The 26,936-nt window shown below is 40.4% G+C and overlaps 1 protein-coding gene across 4 annotated transcripts in view; it reads right to left on the reverse strand.

The window, feature by feature from the left end:
• Nucleotides 1-1,383: 1,383 nt before the first annotated feature.
• LOC143028356 (uncharacterized) overlaps nt 1,384-26,936 on the reverse strand; it is a 34,326-nt gene continuing 8,773 nt past the window's right edge. For 2 of the 4 annotated variants that reach the window (XM_076190304.1, XM_076190305.1), the window contains exons 3-15: nt 26,442-26,691; nt 25,921-26,019; nt 15,705-15,964; nt 14,555-14,837; nt 14,275-14,447; nt 14,082-14,169; nt 13,874-13,975; nt 13,145-13,268; nt 12,844-13,032; nt 12,566-12,720; nt 12,395-12,452; nt 11,852-12,000; nt 1,384-6,672 (exon numbers count right to left, since the gene is read on the reverse strand). In XM_076190304.1, coding sequence (XP_076046419.1) covers nt 6,544-6,672; nt 11,852-12,000; nt 12,395-12,452; nt 12,566-12,720; nt 12,844-13,032; nt 13,145-13,268; nt 13,874-13,975; nt 14,082-14,169; nt 14,275-14,447; nt 14,555-14,837; nt 15,705-15,964; nt 25,921-26,019; nt 26,442-26,691 — 2,059 coding nt within the window. In that variant the 3' untranslated portion in view covers nt 1,384-6,543. The remainder of the gene's footprint in view (nt 6,673-11,851; nt 12,001-12,394; nt 12,453-12,565; nt 12,721-12,843; nt 13,033-13,144; nt 13,269-13,873; nt 13,976-14,081; nt 14,170-14,274; nt 14,448-14,554; nt 14,838-15,704; nt 15,965-25,920; nt 26,020-26,441; nt 26,692-26,936) is intronic. The other 2 variants (XM_076190306.1, XM_076190307.1) reach the window with 2 other exon arrangements.

Raw genomic sequence — 26,936 nt, forward strand, 5'->3', positions numbered from 1 at the left:
GTTCACCCCTATCTTCTGTCCTCTCCCATCCTTCCTCAACAGACATTCCCCTCTTTCCCAATGCCCCTTTTACCCCATCCATCCATCTCATCCTAGGTTGCCCCCTCACATACCTCTTTTACTAGTCTTTCTTCACTCATTCGTTCCATGTGTCCAAACCATCCCAATACTCTTTCATCAACCCTATCTCCCTATCAACCCCCATTTCTCACTATCCAGCCTAGTAACTCCTATCATACTTCAGGTACCTCATCTCAAATACATTGAAAATCCTCTCATGTATGTTTCTGCCCTATACAGTGCTGTTGACACAATCACCTCTTAGCATCCATTGCCAAATGTCTATTTCTCATTACTTTTCAATTCCCCAAGGCAGTTACTTGCTTCTCAATCTACATTCTACCTCCACTCCTTTTCTTGCCAATTTTGCACCAAGTATCTAAAGGCCTGTCTACACGAGCGGGCCTGATCGGCGGGCTTGCCCGTTAACGGGCATATTTGACGGGCAAACGATCAAATTGCCCGAAAGGCCGCCGAGCGAAATCACTGAGCTGGTGCCCGGTAGCTGGAGTTTCTACCCTGCCAGACACAAGATAATATCGTGAACCCACAGCGGGCCTTCATCCCACATTCCACGGCATAGTAGCACAGTGAACATTTAACGATGGCAGCCCAGGATAACTCTAGTGAGCCACCGACAATGCTAGGCACCATGGTTCTCGTACAGCACTCCACCCGCTACTGGCAACATCGTCGGGCAGGCCCAGCTGTTCATCACTTCGGTCGTGTGGACAACATTCACGGGCAGGCCCGCGAGAATTTGCCCGTTAACGGGCAAACCCGCCGATCAGGCCCGCTCGTGTAGACAGGCCTTAAAACTATCCACTTCCTCGTCTCTCTCCCTTAATACTCCCAGTCTGCTGCCACTTTCCCTCCTTACTTTTACCCATATTTATCATCTACACTCTACCTCCACTCCCTTTCTCGCCAATTTTGCACCAAGTATCTAATACTTCCTCCCTTAATACTCCGTCTGCTGCCACTTTTCCCCCTTTTATATCTCGCCTTACTTTTACCCACATTTATCATCAACTTTTGCACACTTTGTAAATACTATTGGAAAATATTTGCTACATCTTGCTCATTTTTTCCTCTGAACCTGACATCTTTGTTTTTAATTGGACCTATCCTATGGGGCACAGGTACTTTATATAAGTTCAATTAGACAAGACAGCACTCTACATGAACACTTCAAATTCATTGAGACACTTCATTCTCCAAGACATACATTGAACAACCTCACCAACCACTCCAATAGTACTGCACCCAATGTCACATTTCACATTTACCCAACCCAAGTTTTGTTAAAATAAAACTACAAAATGGAAACTGTTCTTTATTGCCCCTTGCACATATTCCATGAACAAAATATCCAAGTTTGGGAACATAAGCACAAGGAAAACATGGGCATTGCCAAAAGGCAAACACGTATTTACTACATTTATGGACTATAATTCAAGAGTCAGTGTGGCACATTGAAATCATCCCAATGTAGGGAATTTTTTATCCAAGAACCACCCCACTGTGGGACACCTATTACTGGAGCCATGGGGCAAAAATTATGGGGAAGGCCTACCATGCCCCATACAAGCTTAAGAAAAAGAAAAAAAATTTTTTAGTCTTTTTTAACACCAAGTCTGATCTAACAAATTCAAGGTTACATAATCCGAGTACTGCAATGACCATGCAAGTGTTTGGTTTCACAATTACACCTACTCACACTTCACATGTCAAAACTAGGAATTCAATATTTGTATAGAAAAAATTATAATAAAAATTTCACTGAACCTACACCAGTTAACAGGCCAACAATGGAAGTCCAGATTCAATACTTGAGCCTAATTTTCAAATACTGTTAATCTTACTGAATTGATAAGATTAATTACAACCCATTGTTAATTCATCTGTAATGACAACCCCAACTTGATTAAAGATGAAAAATAAGTCATTAGTATGCAAAAAATCCTGACTTGTGCACAATTTAACAATTTCAGTACTGTATGGATAAAATAAAAACCAACAGTTCAAATCTAACTGTTGACATCAAATCAATGTGAACCTTTGTTTCCTTTTCCAGTCTCTTGCTACTGTTGGCATGAAGAAAAACAGTTGGCAGATGTCAAGTGAAACCCCTAATATTTACTAAATTTTTTGTTAACATGTTTTTAAATTTGCCAACCTGTACTTAAAACTTACAGAAAACTAAAATAGTGTTTTATTAGTTACATAAGCAGAAAAAAGTAAACTATCCTATAATTTCCAACAAATCTATATGCGGAAGAAGTTTCTTTTAGTGCTTCATGGATAACCACCATGCAAAACTAAATCTTCAGTCAAAAAAGTGCTCCACAACACCCTGGCTATTTTTTGGAAGGGTGCAACTTCCAAGATGCTATCAATCTAAAGACTGAATGCTTGACAATGTCCACGAAATACTTGGAGCACTAGCAAACAAAGCTTGTTGCCAGAGGACAGATACAAGTTCACAAATTTCTAAGGTGTTATCCTGAAAAGTCAGGCATTTCACCAATGAATTTATTGTTGTATTTTCAGTCTCTTTAGACCAGTTTCAACCTCCCTCACCAAGAAGAAATCTTGTGATGACAACTCAATCAGTAGATACCTAGAGATGCATTTAGTAGTGGAAACAAGGTATCTAATATCAAGAAGGATACACCTTAAAGAAATATAAAAACTATCTTGGTAGGGACTATGGATGCAACAGGTCCACCCAATGTGTCTGACCACCTTGTTTACCAAATGAAATTGCGAACAAAAAAAATCTAAGCAGTGAATTTTCAGTTATGATGTTCTGCTGTATGACCTATGAAAATGTACAAGCACAGAAACTTAACATTTTGATCCTAATGTTTGGGCATGACATTTGTGAAAAATATAGAGAAGGAATTAAGGAGGGAGAAAGTGAAATTAAACAAGAGAGCAAGCAATAGAGGAACAGTGAAGCACTCTTGGTCTTCTTCACTCACTTCACTGTTTGGGCCACCCCACACCTGAATGAGGACATTTAGCAAAAACTATGGGTTGATGCAGTTCATCACTGTAGGCAAACCCTTCAGTCCAAGGAACATCACTCAACTGAATGAAACTACCATCTACCACTGGCCAAAACAAACTTGGCAAAGCATGTCATCAAGCTGACAGGGTTGCAGGGTATGCATTAGTGTGTGTTGGTGGCCAATATGGTGCATATTTATCAGTGTAAACATTGCTGTGCTTACATGAGATACAAGGTTAAAAAATTGATAAAACTTCACCATGATTATATTGCACACTTAATTCATGTAATACCAAAACTCTACAAGATTCTTTTAATCTTTTTTTTGTATTACTTAATACTTTGTCCACCCTATGCCTGAAAACTAGGACTCAGTCATGTTCTATCTGCAGAATATTACATATGAATCAATAAATGTGATTAAAGATGTACATTCAATTGTGGAAAAAATTTCTGCCTAACATACTGTACTTGGGAACAGACGGCAGTGATATAAGTAACCAATAGTTAAAAGTCACTGTTATGCACCATAGCCACACACAATTTGTTTATATTAAAAACAAACTGCTCCTCCTTTCTTCAGCAGCTTCAATCTATCATTTACTGCATCCACCTTTTCCTACCCCTCTGATCCCTGTGGTGGAAGGCAGCAGAAAGTAGAGGAATGCTACCATCAAGTTCTCATATTTGCCATAGATGGCAACAAGGATCGAATGTGGGGATTTAGAGTCCCCTCTCTGTATTTTTCTCCCGAGAAGATTTATGGCAAAAAGAGTTTGGGAAGAGGAAGACTTCAACCAATATAGATGAGAACAAAAGGGAGTGGTCGTGAGTAGATAAGTTGCAATGGATCAAAGGGATTCTTCCTGTCTTCTCTGTATTTCTCATGAGTTGAGAGGGGAGGGTCACCATGTACTGAAGTAGTTGGAATAACCCAATTTCAGCTGCCAGGCTCTGCTGTGGAAGTGTTGCCTTGATGTACTGCTTCTGACCCTGGCAGTGGGCAGGAAGAGGGACAAGGGCCTTAATCCACAAGCAAAAATAAAAGGGAAAACCTGGATGCTAGATGGACGACAGGTGGGTGCATGCCTTTCCTGGTCAGCTCCCTCATATGGAGGAAAAGGCATTTTGGTATACATATGTATGTAGATAAGTGTGGTACATAAAATTATAGATTGCCGTTGTCCCATTTACATTAGTATGATAGTTTCTGTGATTTAAATTCTGCAGGCTTTGTCTGAACCGTTTTAATAAAGTTATCAGCTATCTCCACACGCTATGTATAATGTGAGACAGAACTTTTTTCTCACAACTGGACATCTACTGTGGATAGATAAAAATGTGCATGAAGGTACCCATTCATAAACATTACAACAACACAACAACTTTAAAAACTATACTCAATCTCAGTTTTATCTGGGTAAATGCATTAACATGTACATGACATCATCATTACTTAGGGTGATGACTGGCTCCTGGCCACTGTCTGACTAACCTCAATGCATGCCTTTATCTAACAGACCCTTAAACAATACATTTGGTAGCTTTTATGCCATACATATTTTCTTCTATGTGGGGATGAAATGGGTGGGAGTGTATTTATGCCTTTGACTTTTGCTACCTCCCTTGTAAGGGGGATAAAAGCCAATGGCTGCATGTTATTGTGGGGTTAAAAGCTGCTAAGTAGCATGTAATTGATATTTTTGGGTCTATATGGGGTGATTCTATGGACCAGGTGATGTGTCTAGAGTTGATAGCAAATACAGTGTTTAGGAAGAAAGTCAAGCATAAGTACACATGGAGAGGGTGGTGGATGGAAGGGTGGTAGAGCATTAATGGACTATATTAGTGGTTATCAAGAGAATAGTTAGAAGAGTTAAGGACATACATGTTCTAAGGGGAGAGAGTGGGGGAATCAGATAATTTTTTGGTTGTAGGTAAGTTAAGAGTGGAGGATAAAAGAGGAAAAGGACAGAAGGTAGGGAGGTACTTAAAGTGAACTGGTTAAATGAGAAAGAAAATGAGTAGTACAAGAAGAAGCTGAGAAAGGAGAGAGGAGAACTAGGAGTGGGAGAGGAATGGGAATGTTTCAAAAAGAGTCACAAGGTGTGCAGAGATGATGTGTGGAACAAGGAGGATGGGAAGAAATGGAAGTAAGGGTAGTTTGTGGTGGGATAAGGAAACAAAGAAGGTTGAAGAAAAGCGAGCATTCATAGATTGGTTACAAAATAGGATGAGAATCATAGGAGGAATACAAAGAAAAGAGAAGTAAAGCAAAAGATAAAGGAGGTGAGGAGAGCAGATGTGAAATGGAGTAAGAGTATGAAAATTTTGAAAGTAATAAAAATTGTTTGGCAAGAAATTAAGAGGCGAATCAAGTAGAGAAGGAAAGGTAAAAGATGCAGATTAAAAGATGATAATAGGAGAGATGGCAGTAAGAGGAAGATGGGCAGCGTATTTTAGAGAGTTGCTAAATGTTAAGGAGGATAGGGAGGGAAAGGTGGTTGCAGTGGGAAGCACTAAGTGATGATGAAAATGGAGAAACAAGAAAAGATGAAGTGAAGGCAGTTGTTAAGAAGATGAGAGCAGGTAAGCAACTGGTTTGGATGGGTGTCATGGATAATGTGGAGAGAGAAAAAAAATATATATATATATATATGAAATAATAATAATACAACGGGGTTATTGAGTATATTAGATTTTTATCATTGTAAAGCAAACTGTGCTTCACTTGATTGACCTCAATCTCAGCAGTGTGATGACCCTTAAATCCATGAGGAAATATATTGGAGGTATATTAAATGGTATGTTAGGTATGGAGCTATGTTAAACACATTTGTGTGTGATGTGAATATGCATGTTGACCTGACCACTCTACATAATGAGGCGAGAACCTTTGTGTGCGTGCGTGTGCATGTGTGTGTGTAAATGTGTGTACAGGCATGTGCATTAATGAGCTGAAGGCTTCATACCTACTTAATAGGGTAGCAGACATCCATGCCACATGGCCCCACTACATTAACCCTCCAATATCAGCACCAGCCCACAGCCCCCATCCTATCGATTAAAGATCAAGACAGCCAAAATTTATTTAACCCCACTGGTTCACCATACAGTAAGCCCCACAAGATAAAGATATGTATAAAAATGGCAAGATTAGACAATACAGCCAAAAACCAATTTGCACCCCTTGTTTCGGATATTGCCACATGTTCCTGCCTTTACCAAGATGAACTTTGTATACAGTAATTTTCAAAGTCTGCATCCAGCCAACCTACTGCCACACACACTTGTTGATGATAAATCTCCGTAGATGCATACTGAAAGCAACAACTTCATACAGTCACAATTCACAGAGAAAAGAATAAAAATGTGGTTAGTAAACTCTTGCCATCTTGAATTCAGAGAAGAGTTGTACAGGGAAACCAGAAGGAACATTTGATATAGGGTACAGAACAGGAACATGTTTATGGTGCCGTGAAATCATCTCCCACTTCTTCATCCCAGCCTTCTTCCTTATCTTCAGCCATGCCTTCAACTTCCTCCTCATCTTCCATTTCTTCCTCTTCTTCTCTTGGTTCCTCTTCATCCTCCACCTTGACCAAAAATGATAATGAAGGACATTAGTATGGCAATTAACTTGATGGCAATTCAAGTACAATTTACATATATCCTATATATTTCCCACGGGCTTTTCTCCCCATTAGAAGGGAGATAGCAAAGTCAAAAGACACATACCCACCCTGACCCATTTCACTCCAATCCACCACCCCTTCCCTCCCACTCATCTTAGGTCCTCATGGATGATGGGTCATCCCCATATCCCACCCAGTGCTCTGTGTCATAAGCAATGTAGCAAGACAGTACAATCACAACAGTCACTTCTTTTAATTGGCAACCCCTCCACCTCTATCCCCTCCTGTAGAAAAGAGAAGACAGAGATAAAGCCCTTCAGGCTGTGTCAAAACCTTTTCTCTCTCATATAGGGGGTGGCCAAATTGAAGCAAGGTCTCATCCAGACCCACTGCATGTTAATGTGGTAAAGTAGCATGAAAAAGAACAGCTTTCCCCAGTGTGGTGTATGTATGGAACACAGATGAAAAAAGTGCAAAAACGGTACAAAAATTTATTAGCAAAATGGGTATGGAGATATACAAAGACAGGACATCATGAGCTTAGCTTCCCTTTCCCATAAGATACAACTAGGTAAATAAACTTAAACTTCCTATCTTTATACCAAGGGCTTCTTCCCTCTTATAAGGGAGGTAGGTAGCCAAGTCAAAGGCATGCACCCACTCCCACCCACCCACATCCCCTGTTTCATTCTTATCTTAGCTCCTTGTGGATGAAGGATCATCCAGAAGGATCACCCAGGTTTGTAACCACTGAAAAAATGATCAAGCCTGTACACAGAATAAGAGGGTCACTCAGTTACAACTACATTCATACATATAAATATATACCAAAGGCTCTTTCCCCTTAACAAGGGAGGTAGGAGAGGGAGGGAGAAAAAAAAAAAAAAAAAAAATATATATATATATATATATATATATAATAAATAATAATAATACATACACATAACAAGGCTTTTCCCCCCTTACAAGGGAGGTAGCCAAAAAGGAAAAGGCATAAAATCATTCCCACCCATTCCATCCCTCAATACACTCCACACCCCTCCACCCTCCCTCTCATCTTAGCACCTCCTGGATGAAGGGTCACCCCTGCACCTTGTCCACTGCCCTGGGTCAGAAGCAGTGTCGCAAGACACAGCACATCCACAGCAAGGCCGCTTCATTAAATCGACGACCCGCCCTCTCCGTCCCCCCATGCATAAGGCGAAGACGGGGAGAAATCCCTTCGGGCTGCGTCAATATTTGCTCACACATACTACCTCACTCCCCATCCCCCCACCCATTCCACCTCATGCATCACATCATCATCCATTCACCCCTGTCTTCTGTTTTCTCTCGTCCTTCCTCAACAGACATTCCCCTCTTCCCCAAAGCCCCCTTCACCCCATCCATCCACCTCATCCTAGGACGTCCCTTCATGTTCACTCCCTCCACATCTGCCTTCCATACCTCTTTTACTAGTCTTTCTTCACTCATTCTTTCCATGTGTCCAAACCATTCTAATACTCTTTCATCAACCCTATCTCCTAACCCCCTTTCCACCCCTGTTCTCCTCCTCACCACCTCATTTCTCACTCTATTCAGCCTAGTAACCCCCATCATACTTCTCAGACAACTCATCTCAAACACCATCAAACTCCTTCTCTCTTCCTCTCTTATGTTCCATGTTTCTGCCCCATACTGCTGTTGGCACAATCACTCCTTCATATAGTCTCCTCTTAGCATCCATTCCCAAATGTCTATATTCTTCATTACACTTTTTAATCCACCAAGGCATTTACTCGCTTCTACATTCTACCTCCACCTTTTCCTGCCACATTTGCACCCTAGTATCTAAAACTATCCACTTCCTCCAGTCACTCTCCCTTAAGGGGGCCGTCGCGATAAATTTTCGAAAAAATAGAAATATTCGAGAGAGAGAGAGAAAAAAAAAAAAAAAATTCCCTGTCATCTAGTGGGCTTTGGCAAGGCAGTCCTGAAATATTTCAGCGAAATACCAAAAAATAAAGGAGTTATGGCTATTTTTCTGCCCCCACCCCCACTTTCTAGTACACTTTCGCTGCACAAATGTTTGATTAAGTTATTTCATCGCAATAAAAATGGCACAAATGGGTTGTATTTTGTTATTCACTAATATAGACTACTTGGAAACACATCCTAGACTGCGATCTGTTCACTCGGTACGTAAGCCGAGCGAATCATTGTGGAGAGAAATCGAATTGTCGTTCCTTGGAGATAGATAGATAATTACTTTTATTTGAAGCTATAATCATTTCAAGAATGCCTAAACATTCGAAGAAGAAGCGTGTGTTTCATGAAAGCTAAGAAACTGAATAAAATCATTGAGATACTGGAGACGACTCATAGCAGTGACCTTGAATAGTGCTGCTGATGCGCCAGCCCGGGACGCGCGAAGCCGAGCGCGTGTTAACACCTTCCTCCGCCCCCCTTATCCTCGTTTCTCACATGACGTCACCGCAACCATCGAGCATACATTTCATACATCACGAGACTACAAAATAATGACGCTCCGTGTGCTTTTTTTTTCATCACAAGAGCGACTGTCATTGATCATAACTTTGGAAGGACACAATCTTCTTTCTCACTTGGTTAGAGTCAATTCCATCATTACAAAAGCACTTGAACAAGACAAAAATGTTGATTCATTGCCAAATAAAGTCTATCTATCTATCTATCTCTATCTAACTATCTTTCAGCTCCGATTTCAAGCCGGGAGCTCTCTAGTAAGCGAACCTGGAGACAATGAGAGACGTCACTTCCTGAAACCCTCGCCTTCTGACCTCCTGATACCTCGTAAAACGGGGGATCAGGTACCAGCTACACTTTATAATAACATGTGAATGACATAGAATGCATGAAGATTGGCGCAGAGAAAAAAATAGAAATGAAAAATACAAAAAATGCAAGGAAATGTATTTTGAACTTCAAAGCTCAATATCTCAAAACTACCATTTTCTCTATCTCCTCCGTAACTACTCGGGCGATTTTAATGGGGTTTGGATCATTTGAAAGCTGAATAAATTTGCAAACTTTTTATTGTGGGATTTTTTTTTTTTATGATAGAAGTTGATATATTGTATTTTGAAAAAAAAAAAAAGACGTTAAAAAAAAAAAAAAAAAAAAAAATTCTTTCTCCTAAACTAAGAGGAAATTCCAAAAACGCCACAATGATTTTTTAGGTATTGCTATGGAGCATTTGTGGTATTTTTTTTCAGCATGCTCAGTCAATGGATAAGTGAGGAGATAGAACTTTTGTAATTGGTCAAAAACGTTTTTTTTATTAATAACTTTATTGTTTTTCAACCAAATGATATGAAAATTGGTGGTGAACATCTCTATATGTATATATAACATATTAAAAATTCGCGAAATTCCGATCATAATTGACAGTTTGTTTTCGAGCACGACGGCCCTCTTAATGCTCACTTCCACTCCTTGTACATCTCATCACCTTACTTTTACCCACATATATCTTCAGCTTTTTTCTATCACACACTCTCCCAAACTCTGTCACCAACTTCCTCAATCCCTCCTCCGATCCTGCCACAAGCAGTGTTGTCCGCAAAAAACAGGTGGCTCACCTCCCACTTTTCTCCATTTTCTTTAACCATCTCCAATCCCTGACCCACTACCCTTGCATTTACCTCTAGCACTACCCCATCCATGTACAAGTTGAACAGCCAGGGCGACATAACGCATCCTTGACGAAGTCCCACCTTTACCTCAAACTACTCACTCTCTCCATTTCTAATCCTGACACAAGCTCTACTACTCTCATAAAAACTCTTGACAGCTTCTAGAAGCTTTCCTCCTATCCCGTATATTCGCAAAACCTCCCACAGTGCCTTTCTGTCTACCCTGTCGTAAGCCTTTTCCAGGTCCATAAAGGCCCAAAAAAACATCCTTCCCTTTCCAATAGCTTTCTCACATATCTGTCTAACCAAAAAAATTGGATCTACACAACCTATACCCATCCTAAATCCACACTGTTCCTCACCAATTACTCCCTCTGTTCCTCTCCTAATCCTCTCAATCAAGATCCTCCCATAAGCCTTCCCAACTACACTTAACAAGCTAATCCCTCTGAAACTACTACATTCACACTTGTCCCCTTCTCCCTTGTGAAGTGGAACTATACAGACACTCCTCCAGTCCTCTGGTGCTCTACCCTCTCTCCAGCAAACATTAAATAACCTCACCAGCCAGTCCACCATCACTGTACCTCCTTTTTTTTTTTAGACATTCTGAATGGCATCCATCCAGACCAGGTGCCTTACCTGCTTTCATCATCTTAACTGCCTTCACTTCATCCTTCCTTATTTCTCCTCCATTTTCCTAACTCATCACAGTCATTTTCTTAGCATAATAATAATAATGATGGCATAAAATCCACTCCCACCCTGTCTTGGCTCCTATTGGATGACAGGCTACCCCTGCATCTTGCCCACTGCCCTGGGTCAGGAGCAGTGTCACAAGATACAGCACATCCACAGCAAGGCTGCTTCATTAAATGGGTGACCCCCATCATCCCCTCATGCAAAAAAAAGAGAAGACAGGGAGAAATCCCTTTGGGCTGTATCAGATTATTTTTTCACACATACTCCCTCACCCCCATCCCCCACCCACTCCCCCTCATGCATCACAGCATCATCCAAACAAAACCATTCTCCATTCACCCCTATCTTCTGTCTTCTCCCGTTCCTTCCTTAACAGAAATTTTCCTCTTTCTCAATGCCCCCTTTACCCCATCCATCCTCCATCTCATTCTTGGTCACCCCTTCATGTTCACTCCTCCCCTGCCTTCCACACCTCTTTTACTAATCTTTCTTCACTCATTCTTTCCATGTGTCCAAACCAGCCCAATAATCTTTCATTAACCCCATCTCCCAATTACAAAATAAATATAATCAGGAAGCAGATGCTGCATCCTCATATACTCACTTGCACCTCGTGATGCCTACATAGGTGTCATATTCAAGGGGTTAACAGCTTTTCCCCAATCCCATATATCTGCAATATTTCCCATAGTGCTTTCCTATCTACCCTGTCATACGCCTTCTCCAATTCCACAGAGGCCCAAAAAATATCCTTACCCTTTGTCAAAGTCTTATAAAAAACTTACTTGTTCAGTTTTCTTAGCTTCCTTTTTATCTCCAGTTTCTGCCTCCTGTCCCTCTTCCTCCTCTTCTTCAGCCTCCTCCTCTTCACCTTCGGCCTCTTCTTCCCCCTCACCTTCCTCTTTTGTTGCATCAACAGCTTCACCTTCAGCCTCTGTTGATGAAATAGTGAACAGTTTACATCAGTTCTTAAAAATATAAAGGAAAAAGAGAAATTAATATCACAATTCTGAAAAATAAACTACAGCTGTAGAATACACTAAATCAAAGTTATCAACCCCTTCAATACAAGTCAAATTCTCACATGCAGCATTGGCTGCCTGATGTATGATGATGCATCACAATATGTGCATTGATAATCACAGAAAACATGATCAAATCTGTTCACAGATTAAGGGGGTCACTCAGCTACAACTACAAAATAAACATAATCAAGACACAGATGCCAGTATCCTCATATACCACTTGTGCCTCATGACACCACTCATCATATGGAAGGGGTTAACTGAAATGCCAAAGGCAAACAAAATTTAAATTTAACTTCTCACCTTTCTTGCTATCTTCAGCCTCATGGTCTTCCTCGCCACCACTCTCCTCAGCTTCGCTCTACAAAGATTACACACCATTACTTAACAAAATCTAAATTTCCTTAGATAAGTAAATGACATTCTTTACAAGACCAACAAGATCAAGGCCAACTTTGTCAGTCATTATGTTACCTGTTCTGCAGGATGAAGTTCATTGTAGTGTGAAATATGTGTCACTCCGCGGCAATGCTTCCGTACTGGGCTCACTCCATGTGAGGAATCCCCACGGATAATCCTGTGGCACAATTCGCAGAAATAGGCCTGGACACGGCGAACATAATCTGTGCCTATAAATATAGAAATAATAACAACAATAATAATAATACAAAAAAATTAATCCCTAGATTTAGGATCTGAATATAGAATGGTCTATGAAATGTCCAAATGTCAACAATAGGTTCAAAGTATACCTAGTGGCTGCTGGTCTTCCTCCTCTTCATCATCATCATCACCAAGCTGAAGTTTTTCCCAGGCCAGACTAACATCACCTAGCTTTCTTGTTGTTCCATCTGCCTCTTCCTCACCACCTAAATTATCAGCAATTTCAGCTGCATCTAACCCTCCTGTTATTTCTTCATGTTCAGAGCCGACTTCATCATCTGTAGGCACAAATACATGTGTATGTAAATATATAGTAAATAGGCATCACCAGATCCAAATATTGATAATAGATACTACTTGAAGAGAGATAAATAAAATACAAATACTAACCATCTTCTCCAACTGAGTCAAGGGTCATGAAGTTGTCAAGATCTATGTCATCAAACTCCATGTCATCTCTGTTCTCACCATCTTTACGACTTCCTCTATACTTCTCAAGCATGGATGATCGCATCTACAAAATTACAGTTCATTAATCAATTAATCTGTTGCTTCTGGTGTCTTGCTGAAGACCTGCGGCCTCCAAGAAACCAGCAACACCCACTCGATGGGACCCCAAGTCACTTTGGGAAGGGATACGGTGTTGTTAGGCAAGTGTTAGTGTGAAGCATTGTAGTATGAGGTGCAAGTTACACAATACATTTATATTCCAAAGGCTTTTCCACATTATAAGTTAAGTGGATAAATCAAAATATACAACCACCCTTCACCCAGGAAGAACATAAGAAACATATGGAGACTGCAAGAGACCATAAGGCCTACACTTGGCAGTTCCATGTCCATTACCACCTATCATCCCCATCAATAAAGTTATCTAACCTTCTCTTACACAATACACAACAGAATCACAGTAAATAAAGGCACAGATGCAAAATAAGTATATACTAAAGGCTTCTTTCCCTTTATCTGGGTGGTAGCCAGCCAAGGCACACACACCCTCTAACTGTCCTGGGTAAATTTTAAGATTACGAGTTATAATCATGTTATTACAACTTAATTTTAATGTATGAAATGAAAACCCTCATACAAACAAAGCAAAACCTTTGATGTAACACTCACCCGTAAGTGGTTGATGGAGCACATGTGATGCTCATATACCATGCGAGTCGGAAAAGTGATTCGGCACGTTCCACATCTTGGGTGCAGGTAATGTCTCTGCATCTGAATAATAAAATCAGGGCAGTCTGAAACAGCTCAAATGATAACATTAAACAAGCCAAAGACCTCAAACTTTAAAGATCCTCTAAAATCTAAGACATCTACTAACCCTATGTAGTTTGCTGCGGTTGTGACGGTTGATTCCCTCGTTTGTGTAGCCTAAGTATTTGAAGGCCAATTTGCATGTGTTGCAGAACCTTAAAAATAATTGAACTTTTTAAACATTTATCCAAAAGTATAAACATACACTTGAAATAAAATCTGTATGGGAATGCCCACATAAACAGAATATTTTCATTCACCTAGTCACAGCATTTTGGAACTCTTCAGGCTTCTCTTCCTTCCACTTGGCCTCTATATCCTTCTGCTCCTGCCTCTGCTGAACACGGATTTTCCGAAGCACAAGGGAATGCTTGTGGGCAAGACGACTCAACTGATTTTTATGATCACCACTCCCCAAATGATATTTGTACTCCTGTTATTCAAAAGAAAGAGGATAATTTATTGGCATATACTTTTTCCTGTAATCACAATACTATCAATATAGTTCACTAGTTATCACTGAACTATAAGTTACAGTACCTTGAATGTGATTGAATGCTGGCCTGGGCAGTGTGGGCACCGCAGTTCCACATACAAAAATCCTGCAACACGAGATCGAGCGTGACCCTCACTGTTGACATTCCTTTCCCCATCCGCACAGATGGTCACCTGCACACCACTAGGTCTTCCATCGGTGGCTCCTTCCCCAGCCTCAGCTTTGTCCTTAGACTCTCCCTCTTCAGCAGCAGAAGCCTCCTTGTGTTCATCATCCACCTTTTCCACTTCCCTCCTTGGGGACTCCTTGGCATCAAACTCTTCTTGTCTGATGACACACACACACACACAAATGTCTTCATTATAAAGTGCTTTATCACAAAATGAATTCTGGGAAAGGACTTGGATGCCCTAAGTTACAACTTTCAACTACATTAACTTGTTAAATCAAATATCTTTTCAGGACTATTAATTCAAAGGTTAAAATACCTTCTCCCAGAATGCACCAACCTATAAGCCATGCTTGACCTGTCACTAAACACAAGCAAGCAAGGTTTTAAGTTTGGTTTTAAAGTCAATTTCAAAGTTAGAAAAAAATGTAAAATAATAATAATAAATAATCAAACACATAAATAAGAATAAATAAACAAATTACTAGAAAACTAAAATTCTTTTACAAGTATATAACAGCTAAAGTATATTTCATGGTGGTGTTCCTGTGGGGAATAAATAATAAGAATAGCCTTGGCAGCTTCCAGTACAGGACACAAGTCAGTTGTTGGAGCTTGCACACCAGCCTTGCCATGCTCTCTCCCACTTCCCTTCTGGGAATTGCTTTTTTTTTTTTTTTTCTCTTTTTTCATTCAGCATCAGCTATCTGTCGTTTGGCTCTTGTCAGCTTTTGTCCACAACATATATCATCACTTTGAGTCACATTTGGTCAATTTACATTTGGTCAATTTGCCACTTTTAATTATGCTGTCATTTCTCATAAGTTTTCAGTTTGCATGTCTGCTTTTCTAGGACTCTTCAACACACTTGTACTGTGTGGCATATGTATATATATATATATTTGCACTATTGGGTGTGCACAATAGTTCACCCTGTTAGCTCAAACATCAAACACAAGAACTCCAGCAGCCAAATACATGATGTCAAATCTACTTTGAATAGCCATTGCTTTATAGAGCTTTACCTCTGCCTCTTAATGCTTGATCCAGTGTGGGAGTGAGGCGAAGATCTTCTCTTTGTTGGGCCCACATACTTGTGGTAGTTGATCCTTTCGCGGATGGGTCCCATGGGGGGCTTGCCGTCCCTGTCATAACGGGGGCGCCCTTGTCCCCTTTCTTCATCACGGTAGGACCGCCCCTCGTCATATCGAGGGTGCTGGTGGTACGGTCTGCTGCGATCATCCCCATAATGGCGCCGTTGTTGCTCTCTTGGGTAGTAGTCCTCCTGAGGGGTAATGATAACAACACTGCACCTCCAGCCACCTTTCTACACCTTGGCTTCACTATTTATGTGCTGATGGTGGTAGACAACTTGGGGGAAAAGTTTAGTATGGCTTACTAAGGCTAGAACAATTAGTGATTCAATATGCCAACACAAAGCAAAACAAATTCCTCCATATAATAGAAAAGTGACCCCAAGTCACTGGCTAGTTTCCTCCTCAAACTTCATGATCCCCCTTCTGGGGTCATGGCCTATGTATGGTGATGTAAAACTCGGCAGCCATGCCCTACAAGGCTAAGATAAACAGGGCAACATTGAGCTGCTAATATTTCCTCAGGGTTATGGACCACCTCAATATTTCCCATCAATTATTTGTGACTCAACATTTTCCATTCTCTACTGAGGCCTTGTATTCACCAGATCTATATATGGTGTGCCTCACTAAAACCCTTTTGGCATATGGGCTTAACTGACAGCTCCTACAAGCATACCCAGTAATTTCTTTTGGTGTTCAGAAAGAGTGGCAGGATTTATTGCAAGGCTGAATGGAAAATGCTTTTTAAGCCAATAAAATTCTTTAAGGATATTTTTTTCTCCAAAATATAACTTTGTTCACTGTTAAGCCCATACTTGCTAAATTCACTGCCCCATTATTCAGAAACGTGTCCCTATCATCTTTTATAACCTTTAATGAATAAAAACATTATAAGAATGCAAGTAAAATGGTCAAGAACAAGCGCCAAAACTGATAAATACATCTGTAATCTTTTACACATTCCATTTTCTAAACTTTACTAGATACTAGGAATGCAGAAGCGCTACCCTACACCTCTCCTCTTACCTTATAATTGCCTTTCCCCTTCACTAGGACCTTAACACCAAACCTGCCCTCATCTCGCCTCAGCTCACTGCCTCCAATCATTCCATCTTCCTACTCATTCACTCCACTTTCTACCTATAAGTTCAATGGCCTCCCACAGACAGAACACGTGTAAAAATAAACATATTCAGAAATATTGCAACCAAGGTTGTACAAAGTTACTCTGCATGTGTAATATTTATTTAGGAGAAAAAGTGAGAAAAAAAAAAAAAAAAATTATATATATATATATATATATAACTTAAACCCACTCTCGGAGAAAGATAGGCTGAGATACAGAGTAAACTGTATATTTCGACCACTGACTGTGGTCCTCTTCAGCAGTTACAATTATAGGGTACATAGACAAGGGGTTATATACAGAGGAGGAAGTAACACTGGGGAACTCAGTAAGCCTCAGGTCACTTGCCACGAGTGAGGTCGGATGTTACGTCCTGTAGAGATGAACTTGTCAACTGCCATACTAGTTATGGCATCAGGTGACCATTGACCTTTGGAAGTATTATAATTTGGAAACTTTTTTATTAGTGAGGATTCAATAATTTTTCTTTTGAAACTACAATGTGAATTGTATACTGTAGCTGCATTCTTCCAATCTATTCTGTGATCTAAAAGGCTAGAATGGAGGAATACAGCTGAGTTTTCTTGGCCGTATTTTAAAGAATTTTTATGTTCTTTGATCCTAGTGGGTAGATCACGTCCCGTTTGTCCCCAGTACACTTTATCACAATCGAGACATGGAATAGATTGAAGAATGCAGCTACAGTATACAATTCACATTGTAGTTTCAAAAGAAAAATTGAATCCTCACTAATAAAAAAGTTTCCAAATTATAATACTTCCAAAGGTCAATGGTCACCTGATGCCATAACTAGTACGACAGTTGACAAGTTCATCTCTACAGGACGTAACGTCCGACCTCACTCGGGGCAAGTGACCTGAGGCTTACCGAGTTCCCCAATGTTACTTCCTCCTCTGTATATAACCCCTTGTCTATGTACCCTATAATTGTAACTGCTGAAGAGGACCACAGTCAGTGGCCAAAATATACGGTTTACTCTGTATCTCAGCTTATCTTTCTCCAAGAGTGGGTTTAAGTTTTATTCTATTCGTGTGTTACGACACCTACGTTACTTGATTTGATATATATATATATATATATAATTCCATGAAAAGTAAAAGAGAATATCTGCAGGATATCAGAGGTGCAAGGGATGTAGATGAGTCACATGCAGGGACTTGGGGGGGGGGGGCAGGGGCACCTACTTGTGGAATTATAATTATTACCTATGTTTTACAAACTTAAAACTTAATTTTCCACAATAACTGCCTTGAGATCTAATATATTTCTATATTTCTGTGTTGTATTAGTGAGACTATACATGTCACTGGTTTATAGCATTAATTAATCTATTGCCACAGGCCTCCAGGTAATCAGCAACAGCCTCCAGTTTGACCCGTATGCTTGGAGAGTGAGAGCAGAGTAGTACAAGTGTTCAGGGTCTTTGTGTGATGACTGCATCTGGGGCAGCTTAAGTCTGTGGCCAGGTCTATTGTGTTGGTTCTGCTTTAATACTGGTTGGTGGTTTGAATGCAGTTATGCTCATGTGACCCTTGTTCACTGAGGGAACAATTTCTTAATAGAGCTAACATATGGTTAAGTTTGGTGGATTGTTGGTTTTGAAAATGTGCAGTTTGCTTTCAATCTTTTTGGACCACCACATACAGGTATCCACCATTGGTCCCTGTTTACTAATGATCTTGATATGGTGTCTTATTTGGTTTCACAGTGAAGTAATTGATGCATGGAATGAAGAGCATGTGTGTATTTTGAGTGAGGCCTTGAATTTTTGAGACTGGCCATTCAATTTGACTTGATTTTTTTTTAGTTGTCTAGTGTAGGTATAGGTAATATCATTTACGATTTTTATGGTAAAGCAACATTGTTTTGTCTTGGCCACAGTTCTAGTTTCTCAAGGTACTATTGTGTGTTTTTGGCAGAAGAGACCAAGGACAATGGATTGATTTTTGGCATCTGTTTTGTTGTGGTTGTATGGGGCTATACTGGTTTGGTCATCCACATGTTAGAGCTTTGATGCTATGCTCTGGATTTCAGGTATGGAAGCTCCTCATGAAGAGGTGTAATGTTTGTGATAGTATGTAAAATAGATAAATGAATAAATAAATAATTTTATATGTATACAAAGGGCTTTTTCATACTTATAAGGGAGGTAGTCAAATAAATTATATATATACAAAAAAGAAGTTCAGCAAGCAGATACACAACATTGAGAAACTTACAATTTGTTAAGATCAATAAAGGTGGCTTTTAATTACTTGGAAATGGTAAAGATAATACGAGTCTCAGTGATAAGACCAAGACTGGAGTATGCAGCGATACTATGCCCAGAAAAGAAAAGAAAAGAAAAAGAATATATATATATATATATATATATATATAAATACATACATACATACATACAGTGGCCGCGAAAAGTTTGGGCGCAAAATTATAGGCGCCCCAACTTTCCTCTAAACTCAAAACATTCGAAAAATACATCTTTCCACCCAAACTTTTCGCTATTTTTCAATGCTAGCGTTTGTACCCGTATTTAGCCGCACTCAATGTCACATGGAGTCAGTTTCTAAACATCTCTCACAGAGAGTAGTCTTTTTTTTGCGGTGGTCTCTGTTTTTGTGCCTTGATATCTCCGTAATGGGAAGTGGTAAAGAGCTGGAAAGAGACAGTTGTTACAATCATAACCCTCTATAAGGAGGGTTATAAGTGTAAAGATATTGCTACTCGTGTGGGAATTGTTGTGCGTCAAGTGCAAAAGTGGACCAAGAAATTTCGAGACGAAGGAAGTGACATCATTCGTACTCCAAAGCATCGCTCTGGTCGGCCAAGGAAGATATCAAATAGTACTTCTACGGTTCTAACTGCCTCCTAATAACCGTAGGAGGCAGTTAGAACTGTAGAAGTACGATTTGATATCTTCCTTGGCCGACCAGAGCGATGCTTTGGAGTACGAATGATGTCACTTCCTTCGTCTCGAAATTTCTTGGTCCACTTTTGCACTTGACGCACAACAATTCCCACACGAGTAGCAATATCTTTACACTTATAACCCTCCTTATAGAGGGTTATGATTGTAACAACTGTGTCAATTTCCAGCTCTTTACTACTTCCCATTACGGAGATATCAAGGCACAAAAACAGAGACCACCGCAAAAAAAAGACTACTCTCCGTGAGAGATGTTTAGAAACCGACTCCATGTGACATTGAGTGCGCCTAAACAGAGTTGCCAAATAGTGTGTATTGTCTCGGCTAAATACGGGTACAAACGCTAGCATTGAAAAATAGCGAAAAGTTTGGGTGGAAAGTTGTATTTTTCGCATGTTTTGAGTTTAGGGGAAAGTTGGGGCGCCTATAATTTTGCGCCCAAACTTTTCGCGGCCACTGTATATATATATCCAAAGAGCAACAACAAAGATGGCCACAAAACTTTCAAAATTGACATACGAGCAAAGATTGTCTAAACTGGAATTACCAACCCTGGAACAAAGAGAGAGTTGATCTGTTGGCCATCATAGAATTATGAAAGGCATGGAAGACCTTGATAGAGAATACTTATTAAAGTGGGATAGAAGAAAAACATGGGGACATGAAAAGAAACTCAAAAAGGAGCTAAAGAAGAGATCTGGATAAAGAAAGAGAAAAGAAAGAAATCCACACAGAGCATCTGGAACGAAATGGACAAAACAATAGTGTGTGCAAACACCATACATAAATTCAAGAACAAACTAGATGTTGCGAGATACAAAGACGGGACACCACAAGCATAGCTCCCCTTCCAGTAGAATACAACTAGGTATAGTGTTCCACATAAAAATATTGCTTTGTGGAACAATTTGAATGAAGGAAAAATAGTTTAATAACAAGGAAAATTTTAAGGTGACCTGACCAATGGGAATGTATAGTATCCTGCAACCATATTCTTCCAGTATGGAACTAAGTAAATGCACACAAATTTATACACACTATATACTATTGTTCAAGGACAACATGGCTTGCAGTATGAAAGCTTTTCATACCAGCAGTGCAACATAGTGTGGTGTGTGTATTCACTTGGTCTTTGGATCACGTGTTGGACTCGTGATCGACAGCTATTTCCCTCCTGGAAGAGAGCTCAGAGCTCGTAGGTCCGATCTATGGGTAATGCTATGACCTTGCACACACACACACCCCCAACTCCCCGCCCACGAGAGTTGGAGTAACACCCCTCAGCGCTGCGATACTGATATTATTTCAACCCCGGGCGAGGGTCGAACCCGGACCTCCGTAGTGGCAGGCCAGAGCTCTAACCACAGCGCCATGAGAGGTGTGTGTGTACAGTTGTCTTGTACAGTAGAACCTCATCTCTCAGAAGTCTCACAAGAAGAAGAGGATGAAGAAGAGGAAGAAGAAGAAAGAAAGAGAAAGAGAGAGAAAGGGAGTGGAGTATGTTGGGGATGAAGTGGGTGGGAGTGATTTTTATGCCTTTATGTTTTGGCTACCACCCTTGTAAAGGGGAAAATCCTTTGGTATGCAGATATGCATGTATGTATATATCAACTGTCCCGGTACATACATACATACATACATATACCAAGGCTTTTTCCCCCCTTCCAAGGGAGGTAGCCAAAAAGGGAAAGGCATAAAAACACTCCCACCCACTTCATCCCTAAATACACTCCACACCCCTCCCACCCATCTGAGCACCTCCTGGATGACCCGTCAACCAGGTGGTGGGGGGAAAAGAATACTGCCACCAAGTATCCCACTTGGATCGTAAGAGGCGAGAAGAAAGGGACGGGGAGAGGGACTAGGCATCCTTCTCCCTGTAGCCCCACGGGGCACATATCCTAAAAAGAAAAGTGAACTGTCCCGGTAGTTGACCAAAATATTGGTTGTCAACCAACCCAGAGAAAAATAGAGAAGAGAGAGAGAGAGAGAGAGAGAGAGAGAGAGAGAGAGAAAGTGTGTGTGTGTATTTACCTAGTTGCATTATACAGGAAGGGGAGCTATGCTCGTGGTGACCCGTTTTTGTATCTCGCAAGATCAAGTTTCTTAAATTGTTGTATTGTGTTTGCACATACTATTTCTTCATCCAATTTGTTCCATACATCTATCACTATGTGGGAAGCTGTTCTTTTTCAGGTGTGTGTGTGTGTGTGTGTATTCACCTTGGTCTTTGGATCACATGTTGGACTCGTGATCGACAGCTATTTCCCCCCCGGAAGAGAGCTTAGAGCTCGTATGACTGATCTATGGGTAATGCTATGACCTTTCACACACACACACACACACACCCCAACTCCCCACCCACGAGAGTCAGACTAACGACCCGAAGCGCAGCGATACCGAAACAATTTCGGCCCTGGGCAGGATTCGAACCATGTACTGCGAGCACCACCATACTTCTCAGTCCAGCGCTCTACCAACCGTGTGTGTGTGTGTGTGTGTCTCTCTCTTGTTTTGGTCTTCAACCAAATCAGTTCTGGGACAGCTTTCTAAATGGATTTTGGTTTAGAACAGGTACTACAGTATTTTCTCCTTTGCTCAGTCCTACTCACCCACCAGCACACAAACCCAGAACACCAAAACAAAATACCTAACATTCCAACTGCCCCTACCTAATCACACTAACTTAAAATAACCTTACACAGCTCTAGCTACCTGGAGCCTAACAGGATTCCTATTCATCTCAATGCACAAATCCCAAACTAAGCTTAAAATTACCGAGTTCACTCATGGAGACTCCATTATGGCTAACAGCTCTTTAGACATAATATGAACATGGGAAGCCCTAATTTCTTACGTATGAATTTCAAGGACACACAAACAAGGCAATGAACAATCACCAGATGCACACAGACAACATTTATATTTCACACACACACACAGACAGAACCGAAAATTCTTGGTGTAACATACGATACATCCATGTCTTTCAAACAACACATCACAAACATAAAAAACAAATGCATACCTAGACTTAACGCACTTAAGTCAATCACTGGAACAACATTTGGACAAAACAAAAACTAATACAACAATATACAAACAATGCATACGCTCAGTGATGAATTATGCGAGTCCTGCATGGTCTCCTAATCTCAGCGAGACACACCACAACACCTTTCAAATCATACAAAACAAAGCCCTAAAAACAATTACAGGCTGCACAAATACAACACCTACAGACCATTTACACCATGAAACAAAAGTCCTCAAAGTCAAGGACCACCTCGATATGAGAGGCACACAAACACTTGCCGCAGCCACCACAAACACATCACACCCACTACATTACATAGCAGAACACCCACACACACCAAGAAACATTAACACAACACCCAAAGACCTGTACCACACACAGATACTCTCTTCTCTTCCTCCACAACCACCAAATACCAGCCTCCGGAAACATATTCATAATCATATCACTCACCACTCCATTAACACACTGAAAGACATTACACTGCTGCATGCCAGACCCCCTGATATCCACCCTTCTGAATCCTCTCTCTCCCACAAAAGGACAGAGTCCACCTGGTTAGACTGCAGTGTGGCCACCACCCAGCACTTCTTAGCTACCAGAAGAGGCTGGATGACTGCATTGTGAACAGCTGCCCAGGATGTAACACTTCACCCCATACCATACAACACATAATGGAAGACTGCATTATACACAATCATGCACGCAAACAACACAACATACACTCTATAAAGGATTTGTGGGAAAACCCAGTTTCGGCTGTGGCATTCCTTGGGGAGACGGGACTACTCAGACAGACAGTCTAGGGAACGACAACAAGAACAACCATGTTTTGATTCTGGAAACATGTGACCATGAGACATTACATAGTACCTGCCCAACAAAATCCACTGCACCCATATGATCATCCACCAATAAATTGATGTCACATCTTAGATCACTATACTCGTATGATATTGCACTATCTCACCATTCCTAACCAACCACACCAACACAAACATGTACATACAATACTTGAAGAGCTCTTCCTAGTATGTAGCCAAACAAGATTACTGGCCATCTTCCACTGACCCTATGCATTTCACAGCCACAGATAAAAATGACAGCAGGCAGACCTGTGGTTATCACACCATACTAACATAGGTTAAACAATAATGGATGATACCTACACTGCCAGGGTGATTTGTATGTCATAGCTTGCACAACTTCATAGCACTGGCAACACAGACACAAAGAACCATATTTCATGTGGAGAACTCCTGGCTAAAGTCCAAGAGGGTGACTGGATTCCAGGAACATCAGGGGTAATATTTTCATTTCCATCAATCAATCAACTGTAACCTCGAGTTTCACCAAGTGGAAAACCTGCAACCCATGGTCCTTGGATCCTTCCACAGATCTCTGGGAATAACCTTTAGACTGTTGTCTGTGTTGTAATGGCATGGAACTGTTTCGATGTTATTGATTGACAGTGGTAAGGGAAGGAGTGCTAGCAGTAATCCTTCACACATAATTACATGGTTCAACCCTGTCAGGCTCATATGTTGCCTTGTTCACATACACACCATCTTTCTTCAATGATCTACTTCCATGAAGTGCTATATCACACTGCATTGCCCCTGACCACAATCAAAGTTTCCCTGTCCTTTTTTTTATTTAACATCTGCTGAAACATTTTTATAAAGCAGATGAGAAGAAAATAATTTGGAGCCATGCCATTCATTCACTATTATCATTTGCATTATCTCTACCTTGCTCCAGATTCTTTATGTATCATAATGGTATCCCTGACAAATTACTACAAAGCCAAGGTCCAAGTAATTCAGATCCTATATACCAAAAGTTGACAATACATACCATGTAGCACCCCTATTCCAAAAATCATACATCTATGATGACCTATTAATGCTAGTTTTAGCATGTGAAGGAAATACATTTTTTTTTCTAAACTGACAAATTGAGCACACATTTCAACTGCCTGGTGACCTACCACCAAAACAATTCCACTGCATCGGGTGATAGGCAGTGTGACAGTGGGCATTATCTTGGTCTATTTTCTACCATCCAGTCTAAATTCTGCCACGCAACTAAACATGATAGCCTTGAATGAAAAAAATAGTTGTTCTTTGCATCACCGACCACCCAAAAGATCCTTTTCCCCTACAAGTCATATTCCACATGAAAATTTGCTATAAATGTTCTACATTTGGTCTACCCACTGCATCACTGTATTAGAACATTGAAGCACCTTCAAAGACCCTCTACACAAACATGTTTGTGAAAATCTTCATGCTACCAACAGATGCCACAAAAATGTCAAACATTTTAGTTTTTTCCAAGTTTTAATGAGGTCTGTCAAGATTTTTCTGCAACTTGTTCATAATGCACTAAATGTCACAATTCAATTAACAACCTAAACAGAAATCATAGAAGTATCCATCCAGAATGCTGAAAAAATGTAAAAAAATCAAACATTTGGCATTTTCTTATATCTGTGAGAACATTTTATACAAGGCACCCTGACTATGTAGGCATCTGCCATTCAATTGTGTTGTTTAACTTAAAGAGTTTCCTGAGTAGGTGATGACAACAGCAATATCTGCTTAAATGTATACTATCTGCCCTCCACAGCAGGGACTCTAAGTGGTTTACAGAATGTGGAGAGTAGCTAGGGATCCTGTCTGGCTCCATTTTAGCTACAGCATCAACTGTAAATACTGTAACAATATACATTTGTACATGTTGGTGTAGCTGGTGTAACATGTATGAATATTGCAATTCTATGTATACATATACATAGGCACATTCACACACAATTATACACCTCCACACAGCTGAACCATTAATGTATGTCTATATGTATGTATAAACATACACACATTTTTTTGTGTGTACATATACATACACGAGTATGCATTTATATAAAAAACTATACAGATCCACCTGCACACAGTCCCACCAACTACTATGGTCTATGAAGTAGGTAACTATACTCTGTTGATGGTCATCGCTTGTGTAAAAGCTGTTTAAACAGTACCTTGTATCCGCCTCTCCCTTCTCTACGCATATCTCGATAGCTGCGATGGGAGCCATCTCTATCATCTCGATAGCTTCCACTGCGCCCCTCATGTCCCTCCTGTAATACACACAACAGGAATTAAGGCAGGGTTTCTTCACCTTGGATGCTGAAAGTCTTCCTCATTGAATAATAGCAACCAAAGTCCACGTAACTAAATGTTAATGGTTGATGCACTATGTAAACCTGACTAGGGAGTGCAGAGGTCAATAAAGTTTAAGAAACTCTGCCTTTGTATACGTTACATCAATGCTATCTTTATGAATTCAGTCAGTATGGATGTGATTTTTATATTGTTCCATATGCCATGGCATTTTAGAGCCAAAACATCAAATAAGGATTTATTGCAGCTTAAAAAAAAAGCTACTTGAAAGTTGTAATACACACACAACCCTTATTATGGTCTCATCATAAAATAACAGTTCCCTTTCAGTTTGATCTTTCACTGCATAAATTTATGACACACAGTACAGGTTACATACCTGATTTAAAACAGTGGCAACTAGTGCCTGCGTCAAGGCTAGTTTAGCTTCTGGTCCAAGAGCCGACAGCAAGCGATCAGGATCCTGTCCTTGTCCTGATCCTGGACCTAGCCGTGGCCCTGAATGCATCGGTCGTCCCTGTCCATAGTAGTCACGGCTGCTTCCACCTCTTCCTCCCCCTCTCATAGGTGGTCCACCTCTTGAGAAACCCCTTCCTCCACCTCTTCCTCTGGATCTTGGTATGTTATACCTTGGGGAATCACAAAAAATATAACAAAATAAAATGCTATCCATTAACATATGGTTTGATGTGTACTGGTTTTGCTAATGCAGTACAATACTCCCTCGTTACCGACAGTTTCGATCACCAATGGAAATATTCCTTATATTATCTAATAGTATTTCTAAGGCAAAGTCCAACTTACTCTACCATACCGTATACTTCTATCATGCACACCTAAGCTTGCCTAGTTTGTATTCTTGCCACTATAGTAA

This window comes from Oratosquilla oratoria, chromosome 9 (assembly GCF_046742065.1).
Source record: "Oratosquilla oratoria isolate Oo_2021 chromosome 9, ASM4674206v1, whole genome shotgun sequence".
NCBI classification, from domain to species: domain Eukaryota; kingdom Metazoa; phylum Arthropoda; class Malacostraca; order Stomatopoda; family Squillidae; genus Oratosquilla; species Oratosquilla oratoria.